The sequence below is a fragment of the Tetrao urogallus genome (assembly GCF_951394365.1).
Source record: "Tetrao urogallus genome assembly, chromosome: 1".
NCBI classification, from domain to species: domain Eukaryota; kingdom Metazoa; phylum Chordata; class Aves; order Galliformes; family Phasianidae; genus Tetrao; species Tetrao urogallus.
In genome coordinates this window covers 61,690,296-61,711,401 of record NC_136813.1, presented here as the reverse complement: position 1 = coordinate 61,711,401, position 21,106 = coordinate 61,690,296, and the positions used below count along the sequence as shown (strand labels likewise).

Sequence of the window (21,106 nt, the reverse complement as noted above, 5' to 3'; positions counted from 1 at the left end):
GTTGCGCTATTCTTCCGGAAAATAAGGGAATTTATTAGCTGTGTTTCTGTAAGGTCTTGTCTTGCAAATACCATACTCTTTGTAGGAAAAAAAAAAACACCACAGAACACTGTATTGGAGTGGAATCCAAGTGTAGATGTTCCTCAAAAACTGTCAATTTAATCAGGAATACAAAGGACATTAAGCAATCTTGAAAATGAAGGAAGGAAACCCGTCACTGTTTTCTGAATTTGAAATAAAACCTGCCGAGGAAAACCTAGATAAATTACTTGATACATCAAAATACCTGTTATGGTAAAAATGAGTAACTTTCCATTTGAAAGGCCCTCTTCAATAATGGGCATTAATTGTGCTTCTCACAACTCTCAAAGAGGTCTGTATCATTGCACTTGTGATGAACTGTGAGTATATTTTCCTTAGGCTTTCAGTGTGACCAAGAAGAACTCAGTTTCATTTTTTCTGGAGAAAAAGTGAGAAGTAACTCAAGGAAATGAATCTCATGTTTTTTTTGTTAATTTTTATAACTGAAACAGCCACAGGTAAGTATAAATCCTCTTTTCAACCTTCAAAATATTTGCCAAAATAAGGACATCTTGATAGTTTTTCAGACTGAGATTTTTGTACTTTGCATTTAAGAACAACATCTTAATTTTTTTCAGTTTCAGCCTAGCTCCAGACTTTGGAAATGTCATTTATAGTAAAAAAATGATGAATTAAATTCACTAGAGGTGAAGACGGATAGAGACCCCCGATTCTATTGAACAGGTGCATGGCTGTATGGAGAGCTGCAGCAAAGAGGAAAATGATCCTGACTCTGAGGCATTCAGAAGTGTAGTCTCAATAACAGCTAGAGAAAGACAATCTCTAGGACAAATAGGATTGAAAGCTTATTTATTCTTGACTATTTGTGCTAGACCGGGGTTCCTTTTCTGTATTTCATATGACTTTCACATGCGAAAGTACATTTGGAAAATTTGATTAGAAAAGCAGACTTTGAGACTGGATTTTTCACACAGAACTTTGTTTGGAGATAAATTTTCTAAAGATACGAAGCTTTAAAGAAATCTTAGCATGTAATTATTGGGCATTAATTAAGAAGGAAATGTACACCTCAATTCATAGACTCTGCTCTTATGGCAGTTGATCAGTTATGAGGATTAGCCATCTTTGTCGAGTCCCACCACATGAAGAAATTTTCTGTTTGTGGCAGCTGCCTTATTATAAAGTGAGGCCAAATTCTGCCATCTATGCCCATTTTGGACCCACATGAAAGAATTCTAGGGAAGTGTCCATTTTTTTATCCTTGTATGTCTCCTACTTTTGGTTCAGTAAAATAGACTGAAATAGATTTTGTTGGAACAAATAAATTATGTCAGTCTACTCTGCTAAAAAAAAAAAAAAAGGTTGTTTTATAGAAGACTTGCTACGCAGCAGATCACTTTAAAGTCAAGCTGATATTATTTTCTGAAAGAGTATTAAGCCTTTTTCCCTCTTTCTCTGAAGAGAAGCTGTGTCCTCTTCGTGCCTCCATTGATGTACTAGAAGGGGAGTATTTTTACCTTTGTTTTCCTGAGTCAAAACTACAACATTCTTGGAAAGAAGAATACACAATAAACTGGTACAAAGAAAGTGCTGGAAGGCAGAAGCGAATAAATGAAACACACAGAATTGTATCCCAAATGAATTTTTTGGAGTTTTGGCCAGCTGAACTTGGTGACTCTGGGAATTACTTTGTCACTCAAAGGTGGGTACACAGCCAGTGGATGAGCATCCTCCTTTGCCCTTATCTATGAATGTGGTAATTTCTTTGTCTTGCTTTGTATTGTTTGTGGTATCCACACAAACGAAGTGTGGAGAACTACATTAATTGTGGTGTCACAGTTTCTCAGTCACCACCCAAAGGGATTTGTAGTACATGCAAATAGCTGTAGGCAGATACTGCCTTTCAAAGATTGGATAAAACAAGTAGCATTTTTTGATGTTTTATGGCTAATTCTCTAAGCATAAGGAGAGACAGACACTCCTGTCAACTGCCAAGTAAAAGGAAACATTTTAGGAAATAGTTCTCCACTATGAGGGTAGTGAGGCAATGGAACAGATTGCTCAGAAAAGTGGTAGTTGTCCTATCTTTGAAAGTGGTATAAGACAGGTCAGATGGGGCTTTGAGCAACCTGATCTAGTGGATGGCAACCCTGCCCACCGCAGGGTGATTGGAAATCGATCCTCTTTATGGTCATTTCCAACCCAGACCATTCTTTAATTCTATAATTTGCTTGTCCTCTACACCAGACCTGTTCTTACTGGTGTTACACTCCTGTGTTGAGTGGAGCTCGTGCTGTGATGTCTACTGATTAAATGTGGAATGAAGTAACAGCAGCATAGATGAACTCTGGTTTCTGTGCAAAGCCTTGCATACCTGGAGCTGTTCATGGAGCAAATAAAATAATTGGATTTAATTTCTTACCACCATAGAACATCACAAGTCAAAAGGGGAAGTAAGGTTGGGCCTCAAGTGATTGTGGTATTCCTTATCAGACCATGAGGAGGTGATGGGAAAAGATCCTGAATAAAATTATTAGGATAGAGTTTATTAACATGATTATTTGTTCAATAACACAGAAATGATCCTCCACAGAAGTGAAATATTGTGATTATCTGATGTACCTAAGAAGGAAACTCAGAAGAAAGTTTTTGATTTTATCAAAGTATTCAATTGCAATTGAGTTTTGATTTTGTTACGAAACCCTTTTTTCATTTTCTAACACGCTGTATTATGATACTACCTTTGAAAAATGTGATATAGAAGAAAGCATTTTTATTTATGAGAAAAAAGTTTCTGAATTAAAAGAAGATATTTTGGCACCCTGAAACAATTTTTAATTTATTTATTTAGAATTTCTCCATGTTAGACCCATACAGATATTAGGTGTTTTTTTGTTTGTTTGTTTTTAAGATTAGAATGAAGGGTATTGGAACAATAAGTTTTATGTTTTTTTGGTTTTTTTTTTAATGGGATTTTCACTGTATCTTGAGATTAGTTTTTCTGATGGTTCTCAGTACAGGAAAGCATACTAAGAGCAGTTGAAGACTATTTGCAGAATCAGTTTTCTGTGGTGAAGGAGGACTTTCAGGAGTTAATTGACATTGAAGAACTGTGAATTATTGTGGGCTACTGAATTGATTTAAGATTTAATAAGATTGACAGAATGAAGTTTGTTTCATAACATTTATACTAGGCTAAAATTTTGGTTTAAAAGTAAACAAGCTATGCATATTTTCACTTATCTGTTTGATAATTAATAATTAGTAATAAATAATTAATTTAGATATGAGAATTTTTAAGGTATATGGGAAATGATTTTTTAGCTGCATAGGTAAACAGTTTTAATTGACCAAAGTGTCAATCAAATTCGCTGCAGGATTTCAGGAACTATATGACAACACAGGATACATATTTTGCAAGCTAATTAATTATTTCCTGCTCTGTTGCAACTGACAATGTGCAAGGAGAGAGAGGTGAAAATGTTGTAACAGTGTATGTATATTGTGTTATCCACTTATTTTTTACTTAAAGAATAATCAGAAGTTTTCTAGTTCAACAGAATTCTTCTGCTGAGACATAGCGTATATAGCCAAAGATGTATATGTTGATGTGTTTGCACATTTATTAATGCAGTAGACTGAGGACATAATTTTAGGAATTAGTGGACATCACCTGAAAGTCTGAGCGTGTCCACCTTCAGCAACATCTCTTGAACATAAAGGATTTCAAAGGCACTGGATGTGGGAGAGGTAAACAGAAATCTGTGTCACACATTTTTGGCAGGATCTCGAATTTGTGTGGTTTTTGTACCTATTTCCTGTGGTTGGCAGAGAAAAAAATAACAACAACAAAGAAACCAACAAGAAAGCAGGTCATCTTGTGGCTCTGTACTAATGACCTTGAAATAAAGAGTTTCTGAAAAAAATTAGTGTGTGGAGATTCATGACAGACACCTGATGTATAATAAGTTCTTAACGCTGCTTATTTTTTAAGGTGCTTAGAGCTGTTGAAAGCAGTGGGAATGCACACATATAGAGATAATACTGTATAGAAGGCTGAGCGTCAGTTTTGTTTTGTAGATTGAAATATTGATGTAACACTGGATTGTTGCACTGAAACAGCTTAGAACTGTGCATGTATGCAGTCTTTATGGTAAACTTGGATTATATGTCCTAAGGGCTTTCACTTCCCTGTATGCTTTCCTGAGTCAAGCTGTTTTTTGTTCCTTTTTTGTGGGTTTGGTGGGTGAGGTGGAAAGTTTGTTAAGCCAGAAGTTGTTGTGTATGCACAAAAGAATCACAAGTGATAGAAATATAACAGCTCAGAAAGGAATATTACAGCTATAACCTTTAGAGAAAAAATGCAAGTAGAATATAGTAGATATCTGGATGATCATGGTCAGCTTCTAGAGATCTAGAAGAGGCATTTTTACAGCATATTTACATTTCCTTTTATAGATATGAGACGTAATGAAATTGATTTAGAAGAGAGAGTTGCTGGCTCTTCTATCCACCTGTGGTGGCCAGCAAACTGTAGAGCTCTGTTCAGTGGAGACTAAAACGAGATTAATTCTTTCAAAAATGCTTTCTTTTGAAGACATGCTTAAATTCGTAAGTGATTCAGTAATTCATGAGACTTGCAGAGTTTAGAAATATTTCCAAAATTTTGGTGATTATCTCCACAGTATTAAACAATGAAAAAACAGGACTTTGTGAACAAAACCAGAATTGCCTATTTTATTTTTAATATTTTTATAATAAATAGATTTTTCAGTTACTACTTTAGACCTTATCAAAGCATGGGAAATTAAACCTGCAAGATCAGTAGCTGATTCATGCTACTTAAACTCTTTTATTTCCATGTTTAGCTATGTATGGTGCCACAGATATTTGATTTCTTGTTCTGGTAGATATATCTTGTACTACATCTACCAGAACAAGAACAGTGTTGTCATATTTCATAACATAATTTTATTGTCAAATGCATTATGATAGGTAATTTAGTTTAGATTACCTCTTTTACTGTGGGAAAAAACACATTTGAGATAGAAGAGTAATAAAGGGAATGTAAATAATCAGTTCACAGTACATGTATTTTTTACCTATTATAGCTTGAAGGACTTACTTTTATTTTGTTATGTAGCTTGCTAAGCTGAATTCCTTTAAAAAGCTCTTAAAACTGGTTTTGCAAATCTTTTTTCACAGCAGTGGAAAACGAAATTTCACAATTCAAAAGTGGACCTTGAATGTACTTGAAAGAAATAGAAGCAGCTGTTTCAATCAAAATCATTTAACAACTGAAATTCAAAATGCTGGAACTGGTCATTCATTGAAATGCAATGATCTGTCTGTCAATGAAAATGACAGCATAACATGGTATAAGGTAATCAAAAAAATCAAAGCATTGTCTATTGATAGAACATCTATTGATAGAACATCTAATTGCAGGAAAAGTGAATTATAGAGATTTTTAGAACCATCAAAAACCCAATAATGCTTTAGTTTTCCAAATTATTGTAGAAATAAGTCTTCAGAGAGATACACAGAATAAAGTTTCTCTCTGTTATCAAGTTTGTTAGAAATAATACCTGTAATCAGAAATTACTGGTAGTTTAGAATGGAAGAAGATCTGATGTGCATGTCTGTTAGCCTGTTTATCTGTTTTGCCAATATAGGTGTCATCCTGACACTAAATGAATTGCCAAGGTATTTGTTTAACTGTAGACATGTGCTTGTAAAGTTATTGAGAAGCTTTGAAATTTTACTGTTTCTGAACATGTTTTACAGAATGTGTATCAGACCTAGTTCAGGTCACTTTAGGCAAATCTGATCTTTGGATCAGTTTTGCTGATGCACAGACAACAGATGAAGCACCTGTAACTGTGGAGTGTTGGTATAATCAGCCATTAGATTTAGGAAGGCCCCTGCTTGCCACTTTGAGCATTCATAATGTAAGGTAATTCAGGCAGTGCTCTCAACTTTTAGTGGGTTGATGTTCAAGTGTTGCCTTTAAATGACAGTAATTGGAAATTGGGGTCTCACCTCCTTTGGGTCAGGTAAATGCTGTTGAGATAGTAAAAGAGTGATTCTTCATTCTGAAGATCGTTTTTGTCTTTTTTAAGGTGTTGCATATATATTTCATATATATAATATTTTCTTGCTTTATTGATGTAGGACTGTAAGAACTATGAAAATGAAAGGGGACGGGAACTGGATTTTAAAACCTTATCGGTTCAGCACTCTGGTATATATACCTGCAAAATTTCCATCAGTCATGAAGGAAAGCTATACCACAGCACCAATACAATTAGGCTGGTAGTAGAAGAAGGTAAGAAAACTTGAAAGTGAAGCATGTTTTCTGTTTACTTCACTGTGGAAAACATTCCCTACTAAATCTGTTTGTGATTGGATGTCATTCATCATCTCTTACTTACAGTTCTTACCTGATAAGTATTTTGATGTAATTAGATCTGGCAATCTGATATATATCTTGCAGTAATTCAAAAATAAAAAGCACAAATTCATGTACTATCAAGTTTGGAAAATTCAGTAAGTTTTCCCTGCAGTTTTAGGTGGCTTCTTTTTTTTTTTTTTTTTTTTTTTTTTTTTTTTTTTTTTTAATGCTGTAAGTCATACAAACTTACAAATTCTGGGTAAAGAGCCCTTCCAACCATTGTAAACTATCTATCTGCTCTGTACATATTGAAATGCAGAAAATTCATCAGGAAATATTGTTTTTTAACTGCTCGGTAAGTATGGGTCGAAATATTTCTCTTTGAAATAGGAATCTACGCGATTAGTTCCAGAAATGTGTCATTTTTACTGTTGTAGAATGTAAGAAAGCTTCAATAGCAAAACTTCCTTATTTATATATTTTTTTAGATGCACCAGAGACTGTAACTTTGGAGATAGTTGGACGCAATGAAGAAATTCAAACAGAAATAGGTATCAAATTGATATGAGTATTTTTATACATGTTCATATACATGCTTTAGTCCTGAGCTCTTTATGGCTGATGGTCTGCTAAGTTTAACTGAAATAGTTGTCTGTATACCTTGCTGGATCTAATACATCTTCACAAATGGTTATTTTTTTTACTAGTGGGTTCCATGCTCTATCTACAAGTACACTAAATTCACCCTTGCAGAGGCAGAAGAGGAGGTTGTTGCTATGACCATCAAGAAAAAGTGGCGGTAATGATAAACCAGCCCTCCATGGCTTTATTTTTAGACAGCAAGCAACACGGAACAATGTGTGAAATGCATCTGGTTGTTTTTTTCAGTGAGCAACAATAATAAGTAATCCCTTTCATATCTGTTACAGTCAAAGATGTTGCTCTGCAGTGCAGTGTGAAATTTGAGGGATGACAGTCCTGTCAGTAAAAGCATTCAGATCTCTTACTGCTGCAAAGAATCCTTGTCTGTGTTCCTAGCTGGGGGTTAGATAACATGGTCTGTAGGATTCACACAGTATTGGAAACCATCTGAAATTTTCCTGTTGAGACTATATGATTCCCAAGAACATAAATTTGTCCGTCTGTTTCCTGTCCTGTGTCTGAGGGCTTCTCCCATTCCATTATCCAGTGTTCCCTTGCACCATTTTGCAAATTCTTATTTAGCACCTCTGTTGCTCATATGTGAATCTCATTTGCCCAGCCAAGGCACCAGATGTTGGTTTACCTTCAGCATGATGGCGTGGTGAAGAATGAAAGGAATTTTGGATGAATTTGGTCTGTGGACTTTCAAAACTTGTGTTGTTTAGACAGTGTTCTATAAAATTTTCCTGAAAATAGCAGTTGTGCAAAGTAAGGCTCGAGTTGCAAAGTAGTTGATAATAAATGTTTAGGTCTATGTTTCAAACTGTGCAACTGTAATTTGGATTTAGATGGTCTAAATTTAAAGCTGGCATACTTTCAGCTAGACTTGCTTTAGAGATTCTTGAACTGTTCCACTGGAAGAGAAGACAGCTTTTTCTGTGAGAGGTCATCACAGGCCATAGCAGGTTTGGTTATTTCTTTGTGCTGCTGTATATAGTTTAGTTAGCCCCATCAGTTGGTTTATTTGCCCTTACCTGGCCCTGAGGCATTAATGAGTTGTCCTTATATCTTCCAGCAGCATGCAGTTTAGTCCACTAAAGTCTTTCACCTATTTAAACTTTTCTGCCTGTTACAGAGTTAATTTGACAGAAGATCCTCACTCTGCAATGAGTGCAACAGTACAGATGGAACATGTATAAAACTTTGTGTTAGGGCTACTAAGTCCAGAAAGGAGGATAGCATCTTGGATATCTGACCTGTAAAGCTCATATTTCGCTGCACTGTAAATGTGAATGCTGCTTTTGATTAGATCTTCTTATGTTATGCTTTGTTTAGGTAAAGAAGAGACACTCAACTGCACAGGTTTCTTGGGTTATTATATACAAGAAGATGCCAACCTCTACTGGTGGTTTAATGATACATTTCCCAAAAAATGTTCAGGTATTCCCGAGGCTGATCCACCAATATGTGAAGAAGATTTAAAAAAATCACAGTAGGTTTCCAGAAAATACTGATCTTCTGTCATATGCTGTGGACTGCAAATTAATTAAAATACCTGAAGCTCTTCTACAGCCTTTTCCTCAAAATCTGCTTCTCAACTTATTGTAGATTTCTATGCAGATAGTGTTGCTAATTTCATTCCTTATTGCAGTTTGGGAAACAAGTTTTATATCACAAGGCTTCTACGGATTAAAAAAGTAAGAGAGGAGGACTTGAATCACAATTTCACCTGCACACTGCAAGCTGATGAAATAATGCACATAAAAGTAGTGAAACTGAAAAAAGGTACAGTATAATCTATGAATCATGCTTCTCATTTTTAATTATTATTTGTACCAGCCCCCTTGGCAAGGGTGGCACACCACTGATTTCAGAATATCAGTCCAGACACACATGCATGCTTGTGGAGGCTTTTGCCCCTCTGATGCTGGGCTTAACATATCTCCAGATGATTCCTTCTGCACCGAGCTGGGGCAGTGGGGATTGTAGCAGCTGTCTGAAGCTCCCTGAGTAAACCACTGCTGCCATGGGTACATCTTGGGAAGGCAGAGCTGAGCTCTGGCTGACAAATCCCTCTGTAGTAGTTTGTTAGAAAGGGCAGTCTTTGATATTCCCACTAATGCCTCAGGCATTCTGGTAGAAGATTTCTCTCTTGTCAGAGAAATTCTATCTCTCTAGCACTGGAAAACTGACCTCTACCTTACAGTAATACTATGTATTTATTGTTTAGACAGCTTGGAGATTCCTGAAAAGTGGACATTCCCTTCTTTTTTTTTCTGTCTCAGACCTTTCCGATCTTTATTTGGAGGAAATATGTAACGTTAAGTGTGCAGATAGACTAGTTGATGTTAAAATATGCAGCAGATAATAGAGCAAATGAAGTACAGACTACAGTGAGCATGACATGACAGTGCTCTCACAAAGGACTTCACAAATATTTAATCCATATTTGGAATTTAAATACATATTTGGAATTTAAAATAAGGGGATAACAATAAATAAACAAAAAAAAGCTTGAGAGAGTAAAGACAGAACAACAACAACAAAAAGATTAAAAAGGACATTGAGTGGTGTTATTGATGAGCTGAGAAAGGAGTAGCAAATAAGAGGAAACGATAAAGATTCTGAGGAGAACTCAGGTCAACACAGAATTCTGTGTGATTCTGTGTGTGATAAAAGCAGTTGACCTAGTATAGCTCTCCAGTTTGGGATGTTGTATATTTTTGAGGAGTTTTATCTCAGTATTGATCCCATATGAAACTCATTTATGTGTATCTAGGGTGTGTGTGCACAAAAGATTAATTTTGTTGTTTTTAGAGTAATCTATGTTCTTCAGCTCTTTTCCATCTCAGGATTAACGCTGCACATGTGTGCCTGAAATATTAACAGGAAACGATTCACAGCAACATTTCAGTTTGGGTGATTTTAAGATGTCATGAGTATTTACTATCATAATTTTATTGTATAATGCTCTCTGTTAAGACTATAATTGCCTGGGTTTCTCTTTTACAGGAAATACCCAAGATCTGCCTATGCACATATTTACAACTGGAATGATCCTTGCTGTACTGTTTCCATGTGTTGCGCTGGCTGTGGTAGTTGTCTGTGTGATTTTCAGAGTAGACTTAGTTCTATTCTACAGGAACATAAGCCAAAGAGATGACACTGCTGGAGGTATGACTTGGCTAATGCTGACACTGAAGTAGAGCATTGATTAAAAGAATAGCTTCTGATAAGTTCTATAAAATGGCCATCTTTGAGGAAGTGGCAAAATAAATGCAGGAGTTCTATCAGTAGAAAGAGCAAAGAGTACATAAAAGATATCAATAGGTGCTAAAATGATGTTATCCTCTTAGAGTAGTAAAGCAGATAAGCACAGAGAAGCTGCCTCTGGAGCAGGCATTAGGAGGGATGTAATTGGATGCTGTTCAAGTATGGTTTATTTTGTAGTAATCTGCATCACAAAAGTTGGAGAGTTGTTGGCATAGGTGGAGAAATGTACAAGTATCTATCCACAGTGAGCATTCTGCAGTTGTCAAAGTGATAGATCGATAGAAATTTGTTTTCACCTCAGTGGTGCCCTTCTGCTTGCTATTAAAATGCTTCTTTGTCTGTAGCAGTCTGGACTCTAAATCAGCTTGACTATAGTTTGAATAAACCGCAGTAGTTGGAGATTTCTCAGTAATGGGTGAATGTTGTTGTTTCCTTGTTTCCAAAGAGTTATTTATCTCTTTGTTAACGCTAAGGAAGAAGTATAGTTGATGCAAAGCTATGTGTTTTGTATCAATCCAGATAGCTCTTTGTGGCAAGGTTCAATTAGGGATTGATCAGTGTGGTAAATCTAGTTTTGGAATTGGTCTTATTTGGGTTCTATGCTTATAGATTATTTCCTGGTACATGACCAAAAGTGGTATATTCTTGTAATTCTTAACTCGTTAAAATAATAAACTGGCTTATTTTATTGTTCTACAGACCTACATGATAGCACTAGACAAAGAGTAAAATAAGTGTGACTTATTTAATATTCTTATCAAGTCATAAACATGTTTTTTCTATTAGTTTCTAGTAAGTTCCTTCTTTTTTCTGATCATCGTAACTATCATATTGACTGGTTAAATTAATCTGATTTAAAAATATAATGGAGAGAGGATATATTATTTTCAAATATTTGAAAAAATGCAAACAAAATCAAATACAAATTTTTGAAGTATCTATTGTCAAGAAAAAAAGAGCAGAAGCTTCTAGATGCTTTGCAACTGAAACAGTAATTTTGTAAACCAGAATGGTGGATCAGATAGTTTATTTCTAATCATTGCCAACAAGACAAAAATGGGTGATTTCTTTCCAGATGGAAAAGAATATGATGCTTTTGTATCTTACCTGAAAGACTGTGTTTCTACTAGTAAAGAAGAGAGAGAATTTGCTTTGAGGATATTACCAATGATATTAGAAGAAAACTTTGGGTACAAGTTATGTATATTTGAGAGAGATGTATCTCCTGGAGGAGGTAAGCATATTGAATATTCTTGTCAATAAATGAACACATCCTTTTCATGCAAAGCTAAATAAAGAATTCTATCAAAAGTTCTTTACACTGGTGGTACCTTTTCATTTTATATAGGCTATGTTTGCTCACAGAGGCAGCACAAAGACATTTTATTGATTTTTATGCAATTTTATGAATTCTTAGACACATGCATATATACCTTTAATTATGCAGTCTAGACAAATAGGTGGAAAAGCTGCCATGGAGAAAGGGTGAGAACACAGATTATAAGGTGCTTCATGATGGTAGAGCTCTTTCTCTGCTTTTGCAGAGGGCAGGTGTCTGCGAATGAACTTACATTTATTGCACAGAGAAATTGATGGTTCTGGTATTAAGTATTTTCAGGTAGCTCATATGTTTCTATCCTTGTTTTGGCAGTTGATAGCCTTTTGTTTTTTTTTTATCCAATAGAAGACAAATGGTAGGAAAATATACATGAGAACATGACATTTTTTTTCTTTAAATGACCTATAAGCAGAAAGCCTTTTACAGATGATCGCAAAAAATATAATTTCATTAATTTGAGGGCCTGTTCGGGGGGTAGAATTCATGTTAAACTCTCGAAGCAGTAAGCTCTCTCACCCTCCTTTTCAAGGTGGGATCTTCTGTCCATGCATCCTTTCCTGACATATTTTTCAAACCTGTGAGAAATACCACAAATTTCCCAATAAGTTCTGAGTATTATAAAAAAGGCTTTCCTATGTGCTCAACTTGATTCTTCCCTTCAACTGTTGCAATTTATTTCATTTTCTCTGGTATGATCTATTGTGGATATAGAAAACAGGTTGTTTCCTTCTATTTACAGGAGCTTTCTATTTGCAGTACCCTTGCCAGTCTCCTTCTCCTTTCAGTTTTCTCTTCTTTTGGCTACTTCTGCAGTTTGCTTTCTCTTTCCCTATGAGGCATATTTTCTAGATTTGTAGTTTCTGTAGACCTTGTTGTCTCATGGTTGTGGAGATAATGCTGGAACTTGTTCTTTCATCTCATGCTAGCCTTCTCAGCCTTGAATTACCAGCAGTAGATTTGGGATTTCAGTGGAAGAAAAGGAGTGAGCTGGTGTTTATTGAACAATCAGGGAGAGGTGACTGTTGGTGACTTTGTGTGGAATCACTCTAATGGCATCAGTGGATGAAAAATAAATTTAACTGTCACCTTCTGCACGTATGATTACAGATAGATAGCTGGAGATTGTATATAGATTTTTCTCTGCTTCAGAGATTAAGCTTTTACCATGGGAGAGCTTATTTTCACAAATCCATTATCCGTAATGAATATTAATCTATTCTTAAGGACAGGATGATTCTTCACAAGAAGAATATTTTGGTACATGTGGAGTTGTTAAAGGAGAAGTCAGTTCAGTGCCTGCCCTTTCAGTTTAGTTTAATAACACATTTGTTTTTTAATTTGCAGCTGTTGTTGATGATATCCATTCATTCATTGACAAAAGCCGAAGATTAATCATTATACTGAGCCAGAACTACATTTCTGACAGAGTCATATATGAACTTGAGAGTGGACTGCACAAAGCTCTAGTAGAAAGGAAAACGAAGATTATATTAATTGAATATATGCCTATAAGTGACTACAATTTCTTGCCAGAATCACTGTCTCTTTTGCCATCAAAGAGGATAGTGAAATGGAAAAAAGATAAATCTCTTCCCGTGAATTCCAGATTTTGGAAGAACCTTCGGTACCTAATGCCAGCAAAACCTACCAAGTCAAACACCAAAGGACGCTGTCTGAATCTAGATCGAGGTTCAGAAGGGACTCAACCATGGGGTGGAGGCTGTGACTTTAATACAGTCATATAGGAATTTTGGAGATGGAATTTGCTGCAGAAAGCTACCAGCTTCAATAAATTCAAATAGAAAACACACACTGCAATTACTTTTGAGAGACAGTATTCATAGCAGTCTGAGATTTGAGAAGAATGTAAGAATCATCACATTGGCTAGAATCATGTTAACTCCAATACTAAATTATGTCCCAAAGGATGTTTCCTCAGCAGTCTGCATAAGGAGCTTAACTCTTATTCCACAACAACTGCATTGTGTAAACTTCTGGTATTATGTTTTCCTACTTGTAGAATGACATTGGTTAAACTTGCATATTTCTGATATTTAGGTGCTTTTGGTTTTGGTATTTTCTAAGGGTCCTGCTTGGAAGTAAAAACAAATGGCTCCTACTCTGGAAAGTCTGGCAGATAGGCCTTGGGCAGCGCTGAGCAGAGAAGTGAATCAGGCTGTCTGTATTCACTGCTGAGCAATGTGCCACGGTAAAAGGAGACAAGGGAAAATAGGACTATGCATACATAAACTAACATCAGTTCTTATTGCTCTTAGGTCCCAAATTGCTGATTTTAATCAAGGCTTAGAAATGCCTACTTTCTGTTTGCCACGCTAGAGAAATGAGGCTACTAGTAAGGCTTTTATAGACTGTGGTTCTTTTGGTTTTCCTGATGATGTTTGTGTCAATATATATATGAATTGACATGATTGTTGTTTTGAGATCATTTCAGTGATTCCTTTAACATTTTTGTACCATTTTTTGCACTTAATAAAAATTTATTTCCCCCTCTGTACAACAGTGGCTTTTGTTTTTGCTGCAGTTACTCAACATTAAGTGGCAAAAATCAAACTTTGAGTAAGGAAAAAATACGCAAGAATAAGCAGGAGTGTTGTTAGATCTACTCTACACAAGCAGTAAGTGTCTCCTTTGTACTGTAAAATAGGTAAATAGACTAAGCTGAATCAGAACAAGCTTCTGGAATAAATAATTTTCCAGAGGAGAATGCAGATGGGATCAGTTAGAAGACAGCTGTTGTAAGATAGCAGTCTCCAAGATTCTTGTCTCATCAGTACTGACTGTGAAACCATAGTCTGTGTATTTTACCATTCCTTCCTATACCTGACTACTGCCATTCACAATGTAGGGAAGAAAAAAAAAAGGGTGCCAAAGAAGTCTTCTTGTCTACTGAACATAATTGTTGGGAAGAGTTGGTACTGTCCTATATCGTATCAGTATTACAGTATGTAAGGGCTTGGAAATATAGAAGGTTAATGAGTGTTTGTTGTCCATGAATTCTACCCTGTATGGTTATCATCAGTGTCTGCACCAAATCTGTAGAAATTTGAGTCTGCAGAGGAAAGAAATCCTTCTAAATGGACGCCACATTTAATACCGTATCCATAAATATATTTTCCTGTAAACATTTCTGTTCTTCCATTGCCTTCTACATTCTTTACAGAGACAGAAGGAGAGGTAGAACTTCAAAGCAGGGATGAATGAGGAGATATGTGAGCCTGTATCCAAGCTTCAGGACAAATACTGTCTCTTCCACTAGTCTCAGATCGAAGGACTGGAGGACAGAAGGAAGATTTGCAGGTTATGTTGCAGATAAACTGAAGATGTGTGCAGAAGCAAGCTGTCAGTAGCACGTTTACAAAACAAGAAGTTAAATTGAAATTTTGAAGTCAGCCCAAAATTGAGATCTCCAATGCTTGGGCACATGTTTATCGTGCGTGCAGAACAAGGTTACTTTATGCTGGTCTTGTCAAACCTAGAAGCAGTTTGCAGCTTGTTTGTGCATTATGGTCCAGTATTCTAAGTACCACATCCAGAAAACAGTAGATTCCTGCCTCTTGTCGTTAACGACCATGAATACTGGAAGAAAGTAAAGACTGACAGGTATGAAGATAAATCATAGAATCATTCAGGTTGGAGAAGATCTCTAAGAACAGCTAGTCCAACCATCGACCTATCACCACCATGCTCGCTAATCCATGTCCCTCAAGTAATATGTGAGAAGGTTACTCTAGATCCAATAGATATTTAAATTACTGTTTTCTATCATGTTCTCTCAGAGAATTTGAAAAAATAAGGCTTCTTAAAATGAGTTTGTTCCACCTTGCATGGAAGGGGCAAACTTTACCTCATTAAATCTTTTGTATGTTTAATAAAATGTTTCAAGTGTTGCCCTCCTAGTGAGATGCTTGTGGTATACCTGAAGAGCATTCAGCGTTTTGAAAGAGAAAATGTGATTGGGAATTTTTTTGAAATGGTTTTCTGATTTAGTAGCTATATTTAGATAAAATGCCTGTGTGAAACAGTATTTACCAAGCTTTCTGCAGCAGCCACAAGCTACATTGGGTACAATATTGAAAGACACTCCACAAGAATCTGTTCCAGTTTTGACCAACTCGTGACAATTTTCTGTGGTTCAATACACCAAATTTTCTGAACTTCAGAGAAAACAGGTGCAGACAGAGCTCATCAGTCTCATTTTTGAGTTTTGCTAGATATGCAATCAACTCATCAGGGGGATTTGTCTCTTATATTGCATTGCTTCATCTTCCTTTTGGCCTCTCTTACTGGGTTATAGTATGTACAACAAGTGAGATACACTGCAGTCCAATGTAATATATTCATTGTGTATTACTCATCAAATTCAGAAGTAAAAGTACAGTACTTTGGCATTGTTTATGACACAGATTTACATTTCATAGCTCTAATTATTTTGACAACTACCATAATTAAGTCAGTTGTCACGTGCAGGAGACGTTTAAGATGTGGTTACAAAATATTGATATACAATGCAGGAAAAATGTAGCTATTTGAGGTTTTCTGACTGTGGTAAAGGAATGCTGTTCTACAAGTGTATCTAAAACCATTTATGAAGCTGTACAAATCTGACTTAAAAAAAAAAAGGCAAATTTACAAGTGACTGGTGCTGTTCACAAAGAGCTATCATTATATACTAGGAGCAGCCTGAATCTCCTTTGCGAAGATAGCTCTTGTAGGATATTGTATTCTGGGGTACTCCTCATTTCTGTAGCCAGGTATAGCCTAAATATCCAGCTCAACTGTGAAAGCAATGTCTCTGTGTGTTGTGACTTATAATGTAGTATATCAAGAATAATTGCATTTATAGTACTTAAGGAAGATACTGCTCTTGGGAATAAAACAAAAATCAGCTACAAGGAAGAAAGTCATACTTTGGAAATGAAAACTTGGGAGAAGAACTTCAACGCATTTGCTGATTGTTGCCAGCTGCCAGTATGATGAAAGGAAGTCAAATGGTACAGTGCAAATCCTGATGAAATGCTGTCACCAAAGTGAGACTTTGAGAGATGCAAGGCAGAGAATCACTGGGTGAAGCGTGTGAAAGGGCTGAAGAAGGATTTAAATTGTTCAAGCTGATTGCATGAATGGGAAAAGGAATAGGAACATTGTAAAGAAAACTATCCAGGAAGAGAAAAAAAAAACAAAACACTAAAAAAAAAAAAATTGGTGTTGAATGTTAAAGCAATCATAATAGTAAAATCTCCTGTAGGAGTAATGGAGAAATTATGCTGACCTATTTCAGTGCTAGAGCACAATCAGCTTCTGCATGAAAACTCTTAATGTAGTCATGGACATTTGTACTTCTGGGCTTCCAAAGAGTGGGATACACTATCAAGAAAGGTTTGCTGTCAAATTTGAGGTTACTAGTCAGTCCTTTCTGATAAACAATGTGAAAGGTTGTGAGAAAAAAGATTTTAAAGGCCTGGTTCATAAATACATGCTTTGCATTTTTATTTGCCTGCAGGTGATCTGTTCAGTTATTATTTCATCAGTGTGACACTAGTCTTACTGCACTCTAATGACTAAGGAAAACTGCTGTAGTGCAACAGATGTAGGTAGATAACAAGACTTTCCCTTATTTCACAGGGGAGTTAATAGGTGAGTTACGCCACTGCTCCATAAGCCACTTGACTTATGCCATTCCACTGGCCATATAATCCAGTATAAGGTGAACAGAAGTTCATGTTCAGATATTGTTCAGACATCTGTGACAGCAGAACCAACACTACTGACACAGTGTAGAAAATAGACAGAGTGGAAAATATCTTACTCAGTCAGTGTTAACTGTAGCTCGGAAGGCGTGGATGTGGTGCGTGAATGTGTCAAGCCAGAATAGTACAAGAATGATAAAGAGACTTAATTCTTCCTACTAGTGTAAGATTACATGCTGAGATGGTGAGATGATGAGAGAAGTACATTTTCCCCTGTGCTTCTTGGCTGACAGAAGGCTTGAGCATATGTGAGATGAACAAGGTAGGATATGGACTTTTGCCTTGACTTTCCAGGGGGATGGAAAGGTACTACTGAGTGTGGAGCCTGCAGTTTCTTATGGCCATAGCCTAAAATATGCTGAGTGAGGGAGTGGAGAGGAGGCAGAGAGGGAATTCTGGATCCATTCCTTTGTAAACACGCTCTAGCAGCAAGGGGAAAGGAGGAGCCTGATAAGTACAGTGTGTGAGACTGATTTCTAGAATATATATTGCTCTTACAGAAGAGGATGGGTGAGTCTTGGCAGAAGCTGAGCCACATGGTTGGTACAATTTGACAAGATTTTCATCCATCTGTCCTCATTCAAAACTCTGGGTGACTGGTGTTTTATCAAGTGTACTTCATTTTTTATTATTATTTATTTTAATGAACTTGTTAGTACTTGAAAAGGTTGACGTACATTTTATGTTTGGAAGATTTGTATTTGGAAAACAGCCCTCTTCCTGGTTGTCTGAGCAATGGCTCTAGGTTAGTGAGCATGGTGGTGATGGGTCTATGGTTGGACTAGAAGATCTTAGATATCTTTTGCAATGTTAATGATTCTATGATTTTGTGATTCTATGAAGGTAGCATGGGCTTTGCTTTGTCTGTGTTGCACTCCATTATTCATTAAAGGGAAAACTGAACTGCTTTTTTTTCTCCCCCCAGTCAAAAAGGACACCAACAAAAGTCTCATCTCTTTATATTGAAACCTATAAAGAATCACTGGAGCCTCTTGTAACTTAGAAATCAAACATATATTTTGTGCTGGGGCAAAACACTGAAAATATTGGAGGAAACAACCACTAAGCTTAATCACCAGCTGTGGAATCTGAGAATACCCATCTTATATTTCCACATGCTCAGGACCCAACATAAACAAACATTAGTACTGGCTATTGCCTAAAAGAATGTGTCTATTTTTAGGCTGGATGGGGCTCTGAGCAACCTGATTGAGCTGCGCGTGTTTATTGCAGGGGAATTGGACTTGATGACCTTTAACGTTTCCTTCCAACTGAAATGATTCTATGATTCTCTGAGCAGAGGCAATATTACATTTATTTGCTGTACAGCAAAAAGCCTTTCTTACCTTCTTCTCGTGGAACCTGAATAAAATAGAATAATTGCCCCAAGCTGCAGTAAAGTCTCACACAGGGGAAGGGTTATAAAAGTTCTACTGCTCTTGAAATGTCTAGCATAAGCAGAGAGACCCGTATATCCGAACGACATCTATTGAAATGCTCTTATGCTTTTATGTAGTCAGAGTCAATATGCAGCCTGTCCTGTAAGGATTTCACATCCTTAGAGGAACCTTGGAAGAGGAACTGGACCATGTGGGATTGGATATTGGATATGCTGAGGTGCTCTGCCTGCCTAGCAGGTCCAGTGGGGATGTCACAGACAGCTCGTATTCATCAGACCTATGTTTTTCACTATCTGCAAAGCCCCACTAGTGTTGCCAACAAGATTGAAGTGTGAGGGCACAGAAAGATAGTGTGTCACAGCCCTCATACAGTGCCTCTTCGCATCATGCAGAAAGTGACTAAGGACTTGATGATCTTGAAGGTCTCTTCCAAGCAGAGCAATTCTGTGATTCTATGATTCTAAGGATAGTAAGAACTTGCTGGGTGTAGTGAATATTATTCTGTACTGAGAAGATGTATGGCTGGCTTACAGATTTTGGAAATTATGTACTCTTTTCACCCATGCAGTAGCAGCACTTAGGAAAAACAAAACAAACAAACAAAAAAAAACGAGAAAAGAATATTCTACCATTCCTCCTCTTAAATGAAGCAAACTAAAAAGTCCATTGCATTTCTGAATGCAGTGCAAGTAAAGGATTTAAAGCTCAGAAAGCTTTGATTTTTTAGTAGAGGCAACCCTTTTTCCCCCTATCTTTTTACAAGAAAATTACCCGGAAACTTTGAACCTAAAGCAATTAAACCGAAAAAGGAAGGGATGATGACACTCAAGTAGAGGAAATTCCTGTAAAGGAAACAGAGTCTCAACAGTGTTCAGCTAAACCTTACCACAATTCGTACCACGTAGTGTAAAATGTGCAGGTAAGATTTTCAGATAATCTCTCCTTTTTTAATTCTAGATTTTAGTCTGTTCACCACTTATACTACTTACACCACTTACAGGTGAGTTAGTTTTACTGTCTTTTAATATGTGTTTTAAGGTAAAGCGTTCTTAATTACTTGAGCAAAAGAAAAAAAAAGCCTTAGTAAGTAGCTTCACTAGACTATATTTCACTTCATAGGCTTGGTGAAGTTTTTTCTTCTCTTGTGTGACTATTTGTAATCTTACATTTAGAATCAGATTATCAGATTAATCAGCCTTTGTGATGTAAATCTGTGACAACTGATAGAAATTGATAACTCTGAGGCTAAAGTGACTTTCATCAATTTTATTTTTTTCTGAGTGTCTTACAGGAGTTAAAACATAGGCAAAAGGGAACAGCTCTTATTCTTCTCTTTTGCATTGTTTTACCATAGGAAATTACTTTAAAACCACATTAGCCTCCTTTGCATATATGTTGATTTCCAGTGAAACAGCATCCTAAATTGCTGAACTAAGGATATGACAGTAGGGATGCACACATGGTTGGAGAAGACAGAGAGATAGATAATGTTACCTAGGGAAAGATTGTCTTGATTTTCCTGGCAAATACTGGCAAGTCACTGAATAGTTTAAGTCACTGAATCACCTTGAGTCCACCCACAGTGTAAACAAATATCGATGGTCATTTAAGATTATCCTTTTTCAAGAACCCCCTTCTTTTGGTAACTGTTGTTTGCTTTAGCTGTGAATTTCCCTCTCCCTATCTAGCACATTTACAAGATCACACTTCTTAACCTCACATGCTGTCATGATGGCACTTCTGTAATAAGTGTTAACTCGTGTTTGGTAGTGATGTACCTTATCACAGCTAGCAGAATACAACAGAGAGTTATGCAAATTGCTGACCAAAGCTATTAACTTCATTAGTTAACCCTCCTTTTCCCACTTCTTCCCATTCACAGTGACCCTTTGAATGCAACCTGAGGGTTGTTAGCATGGAATTAAACTGGAGAGCATAGACATTATGTGTCATTTGTATTACTAAATGCCTTGTGTTGCTTCATATGGTTTTGCTACATATAGTCTGCTTGTCCCTGTTTACAGACAAAGGAATAGCTGGAAAATCAGCAGTCCCAGAGCTTAACTTCTAATGGCTTAGCAAATTGAACTGAGGCATGAAAGAGAACTGCAGCTGTCACCATAAAGGGGCTGGACCATTTGTTTAGGGTGAAGAGAGATGAGTGTGGTAGGACAGAGTGACAGATGAGACCACCTCTCTTTGGCAACAATGACCCATTGCATCAACTTTCCTGCTCAGGGGGGGTTCA

The 21,106-nt window shown here is 36.5% G+C and overlaps 1 protein-coding gene across 1 annotated transcript; it reads left to right on the top strand.

The window, feature by feature from the left end:
- Positions 1-490: 490 nt before the first annotated feature.
- IL18R1 (interleukin 18 receptor 1) lies at positions 491-13,435 on the top strand (the record flags this gene model as incomplete). Its single annotated transcript, XM_079546237.1, has 10 exons — positions 491-539; positions 1,504-1,744; positions 5,248-5,425; positions 6,217-6,370; positions 6,925-6,987; positions 8,414-8,570; positions 8,730-8,863; positions 10,091-10,252; positions 11,427-11,585; positions 13,035-13,435. The coding sequence occupies 10 exons, from the start codon at positions 491-493 to the stop codon at positions 13,433-13,435; spliced, it is 1,698 nt and encodes a 565-aa protein (XP_079402363.1).
- Between the last annotated feature and the right edge of the window lie 7,671 nt (positions 13,436-21,106).